This window comes from Sinocyclocheilus grahami, unplaced genomic scaffold (genome assembly GCF_001515645.1).
Source record: "Sinocyclocheilus grahami isolate Dianchi unplaced genomic scaffold, SAMN03320097.WGS_v1.1 scaffold129.1, whole genome shotgun sequence".
NCBI classification, from domain to species: domain Eukaryota; kingdom Metazoa; phylum Chordata; class Actinopteri; order Cypriniformes; family Cyprinidae; genus Sinocyclocheilus; species Sinocyclocheilus grahami.
Genome location: NW_015505308.1, coordinates 926,875 through 942,566, shown reverse-complemented (window position 1 = coordinate 942,566; position 15,692 = coordinate 926,875). Strand labels below are relative to the sequence as shown.

The following is a 15,692-nucleotide window of genomic DNA, read 5'->3' as shown; positions in this document are numbered from 1 at the left end:
TGTTGTCAATGCAAATATTAAATTATTATGATCTAGAATATATTCAGATGCATCTTTGTGAGAGCAATCTATATGTATATATTGCTTTCCTTGCTAAAATGCTTTTTAAATTTTTTTCAAATGATAAGCCATTCTGATAACAAATCTGTTTAAAAATGACCCAATTCACTTTCTTAATGCATGTTCCTTGCATATTTTCTTGTTGAATATCCTGCTTTATTCCCTAAAATACGTCAGATTATGGCAGTAATACAGTCTGTGATAAGCATATTAGTAGTATTAACACTAACAATAACTAAACTGAGATCTTTCCTAAATGGTCTGCATGCAGATGTTTAATTATTAGGATTTGGACTATATTAACGATGCATCTGTATGAAAGTGGTCTACATGTATATATCGCTTTCCTTTCTCTGTTTTCCCTTCTGAAGTGTTTTGGCAGCTCAGCAGTGTTTTTCTCGCAGTAATTCCTCTCACAGTATCGCTGCTCTGGCACCATTAGGATTGCATTCACTGCGCCACCTGCAGGACACCAAAAACAGCATCAGCAAACAAAATCAATTAAACGAGCACAACGAGAGAGACAGAAAGTGACAAAAGAGGTCATAGTGCACTAAAAATCTAGCCTCATTTAAAAGTGAGCGTAATTTGTGCTGAATCTAGCCAGAGCTGACATGCGGAGCGACTGCTGAGAGCCTGGAATGGTTGGAGGCTATTATTCATTTTTCATCGCAAAGACAAGACTTTTCACTTTTACGGTCTGTGCAGACAGACATTTCGTAGCATACAGATGCACAAATAAAGAGCGTATTTGCAGCTTTTTACCCTCTTATGTTCTTCCTCATCAACAATTGAACGCAGGGCTTAAGAAATGGCTCATTTAAATGAAGCGATGGACAACAGGAGTGTGTGTGTGTGTGTGTGTGTGTGTGTGTGTCTGTGTGTTTGTTTGGAGTAACTCGTGAACGCGCGGTATATGAATGAATCATTGTGAAAAAAGCAAGCAGTAATCTAGCTCTGGGCTGCATCGGTCCTGTGTGATTTCCAGCTCACCCACAGTCTCTACATTATTAAAAGCGCATTAGCAGCGTAATGGCTGAGAGATGCGTCTCAAGTCCTGCTTTCAGCTGCCGCAGCCGAGGGAGGTCACGTGACCCTGACAGATTTCCAAAAACCATCCTGAATGGAAGACTAGTATAATGCTTACTGCATACTATGCTGCATACCGCTTACTGTTTTATCAACAGAAACTGTGAAAATGTGTCTTGGGCCTATGCATTTTTTTTTTCGAACAGCAAATATTAAAATTTTTATAGTTCTAAACATATAAATTATTTTATTTTGGGTTTGTTTATTTTGGGTTATTTTTAGATCTATTTATGGTTATTTTTTATCAAATGTCGTGTTGTAAAACTGGCAATAAAAATATACCCAAAATTGATGATAATAATAATAATACAATATTTTGTAGAAAAAAAAATGGCAATAAAAAGATACTTTAAAGTCTTGTGATTTATTTAATAAGTTACGGGACTCTATTTCTGCATTTTTATTCTAATGTAAAATTTAAAAAACAATAATACTACTAATAATAATTATTATATTAGATGTTTTAAATATTAAATAATAATAAAAACTGTCAATAAAAATATACTTTAGAGTCCTTTAAATTACATTTAATCAGAAGAAGAAGAAATAAGTAAATGATATATGATATAATATATAATATTATATATAGTTTTTTTTTTTCATTTTTAATTTTATCTGTATTTATGGATATTTTTAATCCAATGTAGAATTAAAAAAAATAATTTTGCCATTAGAAAGATCGTTTACAGTCCCATGCAGTGCATACTACTTGCCAGATACTCCATTCATAGAGAAAATTCACACACTGTGCACAGCATGCAGAAATAGCAGTGGAGGGGTAGTATGCTGTTCTGAACACAACTGGAGAGATGGAGAAATAGTTAGCGAGAACGCGGGAGGAGTGAGTCTTTGCTGCTAGCGGGACTGCCGGCTGGAGCTCGTTCATGCAATATTAAAGCGCTGCTGCATCATGCACCTTATTATGAGGATTGCCTCATCTGTCACTTAGTCCTCTGAGAGCTGCGCCTCTCTGTCACGACTAGTTCTCCGCCATTCACCTCTTTCACTTAGAAAATGGAGAGCTCGGTTATTAATGGCAGATTATTGTATGTCCTCGCTACAATGGCGTCTGAATAAAGAGAAATCTCATTAACACGGCCCGTTAGTGTCAGTCCCTTGAGAAATCCTCTCTAGCGAGCATCGCTTTTGTAGCGGGGAGGATAAATATTTGTTAAGATGCTGTTAAATCCAATTTTTGGTGCTGTTTTGTGTTTGCAAATATCTTTCTGTTGCTTTAAAATGGAGGGCAAGTACAGTGAAAGTTCAGTTATCTGTAAATAAAGGCAGATTTGAGTGAGTGACGGCGCTGGCCACAGTGAGCAGGAAAGCCTTTGAAATACCTTTGGAAAATTTCTGCTCTGCCCATTCTCCTGTTTTATGAATAGTTTAATGATTTTAACAGCGGTAGATGAGGGTGGATCTACGTCAGACTCTGTTATTAATATAGCAGCTAAATGCCACACTGCCGTTTCGGTGAAATAAACCCCAGACCAGAAAGACTGGCAGGTTTTTGGAAAGCCTCAAGACTTTGCCTGTGCCATGTTGACTTTTCAAAGTGTTTCTCTGGGGAAGTTGTCTGAAAATGTGTTTTGTCCTAGTGGAAGCTATTGCCTGCTGAAGGTGTTTTGTTGTGACTGCAGATACACCTGTCCTGAAGCTTGATCTTAACTAAAATGACTTGCCTATTCAACTTTATGGATGTTTGTATTATTTTCCAATTTAATAATGGTCATAACTGAAGGAAAACAACAGATGTGGATCTAATGTTTGTTGTTGTTGTTGTTGTTGTTAAATAACTTTTACTGAAACACTTTTTAAAGGAAAAGTTCATCCAAATATGAAAATTTGCTGAAAATACTCACCCTCAGGCCATCCAAGATGTAGATGAGTTTTTCTTCATTGTAACAGATTTGGAGAAATGTAGCATTACATCACTTGCTCACCAATGGATCACCTGCAGTGAATGGGTGCTATCAGAATGAGAGTCCAAACAGCTGATAAAAACATCACAATAATCCACACCACTCCAGTCCATCAGTTAATGTCTTGAGAAGACAAAAGAAGCTGTGTGTTTGTAAGAAATCGACCATTAAGATGTTTTTAATTTCAAACTTCAAATCTTTCAATGAAGAAACAAACTCATCTACATCTTGTATGACCTAAGGGGGAGTACATTTTCAGCAAATTTTCAAGTTTGGGTGAACTATTCCTTTAAGCTACACTTCATACCTACTGTGAAATCTGATTCATTTTAGATAAGCAGTTTGTTCAAATTATTTGTTTAATGAACAAATAAAAAAACTGATTTGCTTTTTGCTTATAATATAAAATTGCTGTTTCATAATGTCACTCTAACTGACATTTTGAATGTGTTTGTTGCACACATAATTGTTTGTGTATTGCTTCAACATATAACCTTGTAGTGTTATTGCCAAACCAATCTAAAAGAACAAATGGTTTGTGAATCATCCTTATGTATGAATAGAAACAGCCTTGTGTTTTAGGCCTCTTAAGAGCCCGAAAAGCCTTTTTGACTAGCAAGTGATCAAACTAATGAATGAATGCATGATGGCAATGTCATGAATGACAGTCATTGGTTTCCTAAAGCCGCAGTTGAGGACACGGCTTGACCCTCGGCCAGAGAGCCTTTACGTAACATTATGTAACCCGGCCGAGATTCCTCTGATTGACACTGAGTTAACAACAGAACCATTTCCAGCCTGTCAAAATATCATGCTGCTGGGTGAAAGACAGAAAGAAACTTTCAGAAAAGTACAGTGCTGGTATCATGATAGCCATATTCATGTACCATGGTATTTACTTCAGATGTGCAAAGAAAAACTTATTTTAAGACGTCAAATATTTTCCATTCGAGAAGAACAAGTCATCTTTTAGTTTTAGTTTTTTACTAATCACTTATTTACATTAGGGGTTTTTGTCACATCTTATGTTGTTAAATTCATGTTTATTGCATTATTTTAGTGTCAATGTGTTGTTGTTTTGTATTTGTGTGTTTTATAAATGTGTTTATGCTAAAAAGAACATCATTTTGTGTATTTGGTGTAATGAAATGTGTTTATGCGGTTTAAGGTTCAAAAAACACATATTATTTTCCACATACTGTACATTATTGTTTCTCCTCTATGCCCCGCCTTTCTGAAACACGTCGATTTTTACAAAGCTCATCGTTCTGAAAAGCGAGGTGTGCTCTGATTGGCCAGCTATCCAGAGCGTTGTGATTGGCCGAATACCTCAAGCGTGTGACGGAAATGTTACGCCCCTCACCATACTGTGATGCCCTGTCCGGCCGGAGCGACGAGACAAAAACATTCAAACCCATTATAAACGAGGCATTCGTTGCATCCAGTGGGGACATAATAACTGAATATAATGACTTATACTGTCTTTTTACACATTGCGTTGCATCGCGCCGCGTAAACATAAAACTCTGTCTGCATTTGTGATCAGAGAAATGACAAACAACAACCGCTACTCTACACTGCTCAAAACTCACGTTTGAATCGTCAGTGGCAAATTCTTTAAATATGTGAGTGAGAACAGCCGGCATTGTAGTCTACTCTCCCAGGATCAGGAAACAGTCCTCCATAAAATGCGCTGCACACAAATGAATATTTGGGTTGAAGTGTTCTAGAACAGTGTTGTAAATACAACTTAACCACTGATTTCTAGTCGTGTCCTCTTTTGGAAGACCAAACAAAGTAGTTTCGCTTTCACAACGAGAAACACAGAGCAGAGGCGGCGGGCTTGAGAGATCTTCTTTATGCACCAAGAGCTTGTAACACTCCAAAGAGAAAGGAAAAATTTAAATCGAATCATATGACTTTATTGTTGTTGTTTTTTGATGGTTGTCTGTGATATAAAGGTACAAAACAGATTATAGTACTTCAGTAGTTCAATATATTTTTATAATATATTATAATATCATTATGATATTTAATCTATTAAATCGAAATTATTAATATTATTATTATTATGGAACTCTAAAATATATTTTTATTTAATTCTATTTTTTATTTGGTTATATTTCATTAAAAATATCCATAAATATCCATAAATAGATCAAATAAATAAATATATAAAATATGTAAAAAGATTTTGTGTAAAATCACTGTAAAGTTCAATTCGCTTAGTACAGTTTAGTATATTTTTATAATATATTTAATATCATTATAAAATTATTTATTATAATAACATTAAATATAAATAACAGTAATAATAATAGCATTAATAATAATCATTGTTAATGTTATTACTGTTGTTGTTGTTGTACATTGGACTTATTGTATTTTTTATATATATATAAAAAATATCCATTGATAGATCTAAAATAACAAAAAATAAATAAATTAAAATATTAAATATTACATCAACATGGATTACAAAAATATCAATTTATATACGTTTATAATTATTTAAAATAAAAGTTTTTTTTAGATGCAAATTTTGTTAGATGTAAAGTTTAATCCATAAAACCTAAAATGTCAGTACCATATTTTTCATGGTAAAGTTTTGGCAAGCATTTTTTTTTGCCATAAATCTCATGTATTTTTATAGTGCAGATTACATATGTATCAAATGTGAACTATTGCTTTTGTCTTTTGACTGTTTCCCTCAACTTGGGAGAATATATTTAAAGTTATTAAGATATTCTCCAGCTGTAAAATCTCCTGTAGTCCTGTTGTCCGTGTTTCCATGCGGTGCCAGGTCACATCGTGTACCAGGGAGTTGACGGGTCTGAGAGTAGCCGATGTGGAAGCAAGTACCTTGATTTACAGCCTGTCCCGCTGTATACAATAAACCCAGCCAGAATGCCATTTGTTTGGCTTCCTCTCCCTTCAAACCAAAGGAAAATATTCTGCATTTTATTTATAAAAGTCCAGTTTCCCAGGCTCAAGTCCTAAGGCTATTTCGGTGGGGTTGAAAGGGCGTCCCGTGCTCCCCGGCATCTCGTCCTCTGGTGTTTCTCAGACAGGGTGCTATTCTGTTGCGTCCAACACGTTTTTACGTGCGACTCTCGAGCCAACGAGGCCTGTTTTTCGCCACCTGCGGGAACCTCCTACTGTCTGTTAATTAGAGTGTGTAAAGTTTACAACCTTTGAGAAGCTGTTAAGTGGTGAAGAGCGGCGAGTAAAGGCAGCCTGACTGTGAAATTGAATTATGAGCGTGTGTCACTGAACAAAATGGAAAGTGTGAGAGAGAGAGAGAGAGAGAGAGAGAGAGAGAGAGAGAGAGAGGAATCCCTGGAGCCCTGATACTTTCTCTTTCTCTCTCTCTCTCTCTCTCTCTCTCTCTCTCTTTGTGCTGTATTTTTAGTGAGCGAGGTAGTTCACGTAGCCTCACTAGATGCTGAATAGTGCATGGTGAATGGAAAATGTGTTGCACCGTCTTATGTGTGTGACTTTAACATCCCGTCTGTCTGTCCACAGATGCTCCCACAGCAAGAATGGGACCACAAAAGAGGCGCCCGAGGATCTCAGGTCAGTGTCTGGATGATTAAAAAAGAGCTGATGAATTTCTGAGAGTGAATCTGAAAGAACCTTTCTGGGTCATGTTTCACCCTAAAATCAAAAATGATTTTTACTAAATGAAAATGAAGCCTGATTTAGATTTATGAAGGTCTTTGCATTGTGACATTTTTTTCAAAACAATTAATCATATTTCTCCCAAAAATGTGTTATTAAAGGAAAATTAAGGCTATTTTAGAGTCATTAAGGTTTTACTTGCTTTGACATGATTTAAACAACAACAAAAAATAACTTTATGCGTAATCCTCCCAAAATTCGCAAAATAATTTTTTTGGAATGATTTTACTTAAAGAAATTAAAGCCCGTTTTAGAGTTATTAAGGATGTATTTGACATTATTTTCTAAACAATTAAGCATATTTCTCCCAAAATTCACAAAACAAAAACAAAAAAGTGTATTTTTATTTAATGAAAATGAGGCCAATTTTAGTCATTATGGTTTTATTTGCCTTATGACATTATTTTCAAAACAATTAAGCATGATTCTTCCACAATTTGCAGAAAAAAAAAATTAAAAAATTAATTTTAATTAAAGAAAAAAATAAGAATAATAATTTAAAATCAATAATTAATTATTTAATAATTAAATAATTAATTATTTTAGAGTCATCAAGGTGCCTTGTGACATTATTTTACAAACAATTACGCACATTACTTCCAAAATTCACAGAAAGCCTCTTACTATCATGTAAAAAATAAATAAATAGTGTATTCATCATGGTAATATTTGTCAAACTGCTTTTTAGTTATGCTTATTGAAGTTTAATAATAATAATAATAATAATAACTGTATATTGTAGTTAAAAAAAGAATAACTGGAATCTAATGAAGAATCATTAAACATAATGCACTAAAAGATTGGTGGTGAAATAATTTTCACTCAAAAATTGCAGTATATTTCACAAATAATTACAAGGAAATGGTAAGTAACGCATTGAATTAATTGTGAACTTTTGAAGTAGAAAAACTCAAATAGCATTTTTTTAATACGCTCCAGTATTCTTTGTTTTTATTCAACTTCAAAAATAATTTACAGTGTAAGAATAAAAAATAAAAAAACATTCAGACGCAAGGAGATTTTCAGCATTTCATTAATGAAAATGTGTCTCTCTCTCTCTCTCTCTCTCTCTCTCTCTCTCTCTCTTTGTGCTGTATTTTTAGTGAGCGAGGTAGTTCACGTAGCCTCACTAGATGCTGAATAGTGCATGGTGAATGGAAAATGTGTTGCACCGTCTTATGTGTGTGACTTTAACATCCCGTCTGTCTGTCCACAGATGCTCCCACAGCAAGAATGGGACCACAAAAGAGGCACCCGAGGATCTCAGGTCAGTGTCTGGATGATTGAAAAAGAGCTGATGAATGTCTGAGAGTGAATCTGAAAGAACATATCTGGGTCATATCTCTCTCTATATATATATAATAATTATTATTATTATTATTATTATTAAAAGAAAATGAAGCCTGTTTTAGGTTTATTAAAGATTTATTTGCCTTGTGACATTTTCAAAACAATTGAGCATATTTCTCCCAAAATTTGCAGAAGGAAAAAATAGAAAATGTTATTTTACTTAAAGAAAATTAAGCCTATTTTAGAGCTATTAAGGTGCCTTGTGACATTATTTTACAAACAATTACGCATATTACTACCAAAATAAAAACTAAAAAACTTGCTATAATGTAATAATAAATAAATAGTTTATTCATCATGGTAATATTTATCAAACTGCCTTTTAGTTCAGCTTATTCAAGTTTATTAATAATAATAATTGTTAATGAAGAATCATTGGAAATACTACACACAAAAAAATTGGTGGTGAAATCATTTTCACTCTAGTATATTTGCTAGTATAGCATTGCATTAATGAAAATTTGCAGTTAATTTTTGCTTAATTGTCAAAAAAAAAAAGATCTCACAATTGTCTTAATTGTCCAGAAGTGTTCTTTATGCAAAATATAATTTCTAATCTATTCTTTTGATTTTTTTGGGTGAAAGTGGGGCCTGTGGGTTGTTTGTTTTGTTGCTAGATCTCTGATTATTCATTATGACTACAATGTAAATGAGTCTGAGAGTTGGTGACCTGTGTGTGACCCTGTGCTTGTAACCGGGATATGAGGTCTATTAAACATCCTAGTGACATCACACCTGCTCTGCTGCTCCTTTGAACTTCAAAAAAAATGTATATGCTTGTGTAATTTAAGGATGTGCATCAGAAACATTCTTTCATGCAAAAATATGTTTTCCCAAATGATGTCACTTTCTGGAGGATGATGTTAGTAAAGAACTGCCAGGATAAAATGTCTGTCTGTTGTAAAGTATTATGAATCTGTGTTTGGCATGTTGTGAATGGTTTTTTTTGGGGTTTTTTTTTTAAATCCTATCTATGACTTTAGTGACTTTGCTGTTCTTTAATAAAAAATAAAAATAAAATAATGCAAATTTTAAAAAAGAACTACCAAGATGAAAAGCGGTATTGGAAATATGAAAAACCTATGAATTGATTATTAGCCAAAATAATTTTTTTAGGAAACATGTTTTACAATATAGATTTCTAATATATCTATGGTAAAGTACTATAAATCTGTATTTGGTCTCTTGTGAAATGTATTTATTTATTTATTTTATTTTATTAAGATCCTATCTTTGGAGTTAATGACTTGTGTGTACTTTTTAATGTAATATTGTTGCTATGTTCTATAATAAAAAATAATATTAATAATAATAGTAATAATGTATAGATATTGGATACATACAATGTGCCAATATTGATATTGGAAACAAGAAAAATGAATTGATTATCAGTTAAAAGAATATTTTAAGAAAATGTAGTAATAATAATAATAATAATAATAATGTTCCCGAATTAAAAATTATATTGGAAACAAGAAAAAATGTATGCACTGATTCAGTTAAAAATATATTTTTAAGAAAACATGTTTCATAATATAGATTTTATGGTAGCAGTAAGATTCCATTTGTTAATGTTAGTTAACTATGTTATTTAACATGATGAACTAATAATGAAAAAATAATTCTAAAGCACTCTTAGTTAGTTATTTTCAAAATTTGCTACTGCATTATTAAAATTAAAAGTTGTTTCTGTTAACATTATTTAATAGATCTGAGTTAACAATGAACTAACTAATGTATTGTCATTGTTAGTTAATCTTAGTTGTCAACTATTGGGATCTTATCATAAAATTATTTTTAAAAAATTATCAATTTTATAATATATATAATGGATAATTTATTACTCAGTAGAATATGATGGCATGACATGGCCCAGAATGACAGAAGGAATGATTATTTTGTGTGTGAGTCTACTATTTTTATATTCTGGAACTCCCCAGCGTGTGTGTGAGAGAGAGAGAGAGAGAGTGTGCGTGTGTGTGAGAGAGAGAGAGAGAGAGTGTGTGTGTGTGTGAGAGAGAGAGAGAGAGTGTGTGTGTGAGAGAGAGAGAGAGTGTGTGTGTGTGTGTGTGTGAGTGTGTGTGTGTGTGTGTGAGAGAGAGAGAGAGGGTGTGAGTGTGTGTGTGAGAGAGAGAGAGAGAGTGAGTGTGTGAGTGTGTGTGTGTGTGTGTGTGTGCGCGCACATATGCTAATGTGTTTGCACTTTTATCTAGTTCTCTTCACGGCTGGGTGAGAGCAGGGAGTAGTGTGACGTCTGTACTGACGTATTTCTGTTCTCCAAGCCTGTGCGTTTGTCCCTCGGTGCTTCATTCATTCCCAGCAGTTTAACCTCCACCTATTTCTGCCTTTGCCTGCGACAGAGAGGAAACTCTCGAGTCCTTTTCTTTCCATCTTTTGTCTTTTCCTCTGCGCCGTGGCATCGCGGGCCATCAGAAGGATGGCACTTCCATCCGTAGTGTTAGCGGCCATCCATCGTTTCCATGAGGGGATTTGAGTGAAAAGCCACTGAGGTAAAACTAGACTGCCCGAGAACAGTTAAGACTATTAGGTGCTGACAGAGACATACGTTAAAGCGTAATACACGTCAGGCCTTACATGAGGCTGAACATGACCTTAGAAATCAGCTGTCAATCAGCGTGTCTCACAATAGAGCTGTCAGAGCATGCTGGGCCAGTGAGGGCGCTTCCCATAATGCACTGAGCCTTGGGAGAAGTGCGAGACCGTGAACTGATAGCGCAAACAATGCACTGGAGGAAAGAACGCTTGTGTGTGTGGAATCTACATTCTTAGTGAGCATCTTGTATGTGTGTTTATGTATGCAAATACTAATGCAAACGCAGTGTTTGGTCCTGTTGTACATGCAGCAGTAACAATAGGTGAAGAGACCCAGCTTTAAACGAAGGTTCAGCTAATGCACTGCTCCATCTGTGCATTCTCCAGTGACAGTGAGTCAGGGTTATTATAGTTAACTAAAACTAAAACCATTAAAAAAATCTTATTTGAAATAAACTTGATCTTCAATAAAATAAACGTTAACTGATATAAAATAAAATATATATTTTTTTTTTTAATTATTTCAGCTAGTTGTCAAGGGAGCATTTCTTATTTTAATTTAGTTTGTTTTAACTTGGTGTACTAAAATAATTAAAACTAAAACTAAAATTAATAAAGATTTTGTCCTCAAAAAATTTTTGTGAGCAACATATATATTGGAATTATTTCATAATGTTAATAAAACAATTTAGATATTTAGATAAATAATATTCTATTATTTTCTTGTATACAGTAGACTTCTGAAAGCATGAATTTGACTTTACCTTTAACTAACATGCTCAACAAGATTCAAGTTGATCATAAAGTGAAAACTAACTGTATGAAAACATCTACTAATATAAATAAAATAATATTAATAATAAAATTATATTCACGTATATGAATGTGTGTCTATATACACACACACAAACACACATTCAGAATACAATCTTATTTTTTATATTATAATAATTTATATTATGGTATATATCAACACATACATTCAATTATTATATTCTAATCTATGTAATTAATATTTTATTTATATTGTTTTATAGGGCTCCTGAAAACATGAAATTGACTAACTTTAACTAACAACCTTAATACGCTTTTCTTTAAACTGTTTTCCGCTGTCACAGTAAAAGTAAGACTTTAAAGTGAAAACTGACTATACAGTAGAAGTAGACGGTTTACGCTAATGTGGTCTATAGTAGGGCTGCACGATAAATCGCATACGATATTTAATGCGCATCTTGTCAGTAAAGCCGGTTCTGTAATCAGCGGTAAATCTCCATCACCTGCGCGCTTTCACATTGAGCAGCATTAACTACACAGAGCCGTTGTTCACTGACGAGCTGCGCGAAACCTCGTTCATATTCGCGCGATTTTTTTGCGCAGCTCGTCAGTGAACAACGGCTCTGTGTAGTTAATGGTGCTAGCCCTAGTCTATAGCATCTCATGTGGCAATTATGTAAATGCAGTATGTGGTTTACCAATGTTTTGGTACACAGTGATCAAGCTTGCATAACTAGAAGTGTCTGGATTTCAGGCAAATGAATAGTGGGAGGCATGTGTGTGTGTGTATGCGCGTTTTTGTGACAAATGAGGACATACATTTGTATAATGACAAAGGTATAACAGGTATTACAAGGAGAAGGTGACTTTTCAGGACATTACCCCATGTCCCCACTTTTCAAAACACTTATAAATCACACAGAATGGAGTGTATTGAAAATCTGAAATAGCACAAAGTCTCCTGTGAGGGGTAGGTTTATGGGTAGGGTTGGTGTAGGGCAATAGAATATACGGTCTGTACAGTATAAAAACCATTACGCCTATGGAGAGTCCCCATAAACCATAAAAACAAACCTGTGTGTGTGTGTGTGTGTGTGTGTGTGTGTGTGTGGTGTCTAAGCCTTCTTATCAGAAGGATATCCTCCCGCTGAAGATCGATGCTGCACTTTCTGCTTCACAGCCATATTCAGACACATGTGATGCTCAGAAGTGTGTGTGTGTTTGAGAGCTTACAGAGCTTGCTCTCTTTTCTAATTACCCAGTTGTTTTATCATTAGTCAATTAAGGGACTTGGTTTTCTCTTGTCTCTGTATCGTATTTGCTGCATGAAACACTGATTAGCACTTCAAAGTTCTGCTTCACCCACAAGCTTTCAAAGTACAGCCAATCGTGTGCTTGATTTCTGCCTGCTTTCCTCTCATTGATCTGTGGAAAGCAGCCATCTCCAGGATCCAGTGCCTGATAAAGGTGTGGAGTAGTGCAAACACGGCTGACGGTTGAACCTGTGACTCTTGACGTAAAGAGAGAGTGAGTGTGTGAACCTCAGGAGACCCGTCTCTTCCCCGTACCCTTCCCAGGGTGCACTGCTTCTCCCATGTGGCTGTATTGTTGGTGTTTGTGTTCAGTTGCCTTCACTCTCATTAGCAGCCGCCACGTTACGTCACTGCTCTTTTACATAAACTTTTCTAACAAAAGAACATGTTCACATTATATTTTTCCCAAATAAAAAAAAGAAATATAATATAATGCAATACAGTAATATGACTTTTGTGGTTTAAATGTATTATATGTAAACATTTAAATTTTAATTAAATAAAAATGTGTGAATTAGCAAAATTAGCTATTTTTTTATTCAATTCCTATTACTGTACAATAAATAATTACTGCAGTTATTTTAATTAAAATCAGCATAAATTTAAAAGAGTGCAAAAGTGGTACTTTAAATTATACATTTTATTATTTTTGTGCATTATAGTAATACATACATATAATTAATAGCAATATATAAAATTAATCATATCGAATATAAATATATTCATATTTTGAGGTGAAAAGAAATATGAAATTATATATTTGCATGGAAATGTATTATAATATATTATTATAATATAATATAATTATATTATATTATATTATAAAATTCCTATAAAATGGTACATATATATATAATTTTTTTTCATTTGGGGTGAAAATACATAAGATATTATATTTTAATATATTGCAGTATGTTATATATTTAAACCACAAAATGCTATTAAAATTATTGTAAAGATGGTACCATAATGTAGAAATACTATAATATAAATTTTTTTGCATTATTATTATTATTATTGTCTTATATTGGGAAAAATATGATTGATACAGGGTTCGGACAGGTTTTGTGGCTTTTTAGTGACTTCTTAGTGACACATTGCGTCACTGCTCATTTGCATAAACTTTTTCTCGGCTTTATCACATCCAGTGCTGGACCTGTTCATCATCATATAGTCACTGTCAGTCATGTTCCTGGAAATGCCTAAATCTCATTGAAACTATATGACGGTTACTTTGGTGCTGCAAATGCAGCTTGAACGTCCCTTCAGAGAAACTATCAAGTGTCTCTGTGTCATAAAAAAGTGTGAAGGAGTGGAAAGGCATTTTTGTTGACCAATTTACCCCAAACAACTATTTATTGTGTGGGCCCTGAGGTAATGCTCTTTGCCCGGCTGTCACTTAGCAACAGGCTATTTTCAATATAAATGCTTCCTGTGGTGTGTGGAGCACCTACAGTTTCTGACAGCAGCGGCGCAGCTGAGACACACACACACACACACTTCGGACAGGTTTTGTGGCTTTTTAGTGACTTCTTAGTGACACATTGCGTCACTGCTCATTTGCATAAACTTTTTCTCGGTTTTATCACATCCAGTGCTGGACCTGTTCATCATCATATAGTCACTGTCAGTCATGTTCCTGGAAATGCCTAAATCTCATTGAAACTATATGACGGTTACTTTGGTGCTGCAAATGCAGCTTGAACGTCCCTTCAGAGAAACTATCAAGTGTCTCTGTGTCATAAAAAAGTGTGAAGGAGTGGAAAGGCATTTTTGTTGACCAATTTACCCCAAACAACTATTTATTGTGTGGGCCCTGAGGTAATGCTCTTTGCCCGGCTGTCACTTAGCAACAGGCTATTTTCAATATAAATGCTTCCTGTGGTGTGTGGAGCAGTATCTACAGTATCTGACAGCAGCGGCGCAGCTGAGACACACACACACACACACACACACACACACACACACACACACACATACACATACATACACACTCACTGTCCCCTAAAGACAGTACAGCAGCCAGACGGACTGATCTGTGAGTTTGCCCAACACTGGCATCAGGAGGAAGAGGCGTGCCACCGCCGGGCCGCTCTGCCCACAGCATGGCCACCAGGTGGGAGATACACAGTACTCTTTTTATTGTTGCTAATATTTATCTGTATACTATATGTGAATAGTTTGGATGCACTGTACTGATATGTTTTTTTCTGGATCTTAAAAGCCTGTTGGGTTTTGTGTAGATCAGTGTTTCTCAACCCTGGTCCTGGGCGCGTCCCAGCACTGAACATTTTCTGTGTCTCCCTAATCAAACACAGCTGATTCAACTCATTAGCTCATTAAAAGAAACTCCAGGACCTGAAATGGGTGTCGGATAAGGGAGACATACAAAATGTGCAGTGTTGGGGGGCGCTCAGTACCAGGGTTGAGAAACACTGGTGTAGATGCTTGAAATATGTTGCAAATATGCATTGTGCCTACACGTTTCTTTACAAAACTGAAAATTTTATATTTCATTTAATTTCATTTTTTAATTACATTTTTTACATTTGATTAATCATTTAATAGTAATTTTAACTGTTAGTAGTTGAACATAAAGTGAAAACTGATAGCATAATCCGGAAATTTGTGCATCGGATTATGTAACAAAACTAGAATCAGATATTTTATTTTGTTTTATTTCATTTTATATTTTTATTTTTCATTTTCATTTTAAAGTTTTAGTATTTTTGTTGTGTGTTTTTGTCTATAGTTTTTATTCGTTTTTTTGTTTTAGTTTTAAGTTATTTTAGTATTTCAACTTCAACTGTACTTTAGCTGAAATAATTTTTGATATATATTTTTTATTTAATTTAATTTTTTCAGTATTTTTTTACATTGTTTTAGTTTTAGTTAACGATAATAATCCTGCTCAGATGTCACTCACACAAAATCCATCAGAGATCCACAG

General features: G+C 34.3%; 1 protein-coding gene across 2 annotated transcripts in view; it reads left to right on the top strand.

Annotated features, from left to right (window-relative positions):
• LOC107590531 (cGMP-inhibited 3',5'-cyclic phosphodiesterase A-like) overlaps positions 1–15,692 on the top strand; it is a 103,610-nt gene that overhangs the window by 40,761 nt on the left and 47,157 nt on the right. For both annotated transcript variants that reach the window (XM_016279307.1, XM_016279306.1), the window contains exon 2: positions 6,597–6,647. In XM_016279307.1, the coding sequence (XP_016134793.1) occupies positions 6,597–6,647 (51 nt within the window). The remainder of the gene's footprint in view (positions 1–6,596; positions 6,648–15,692) is intronic.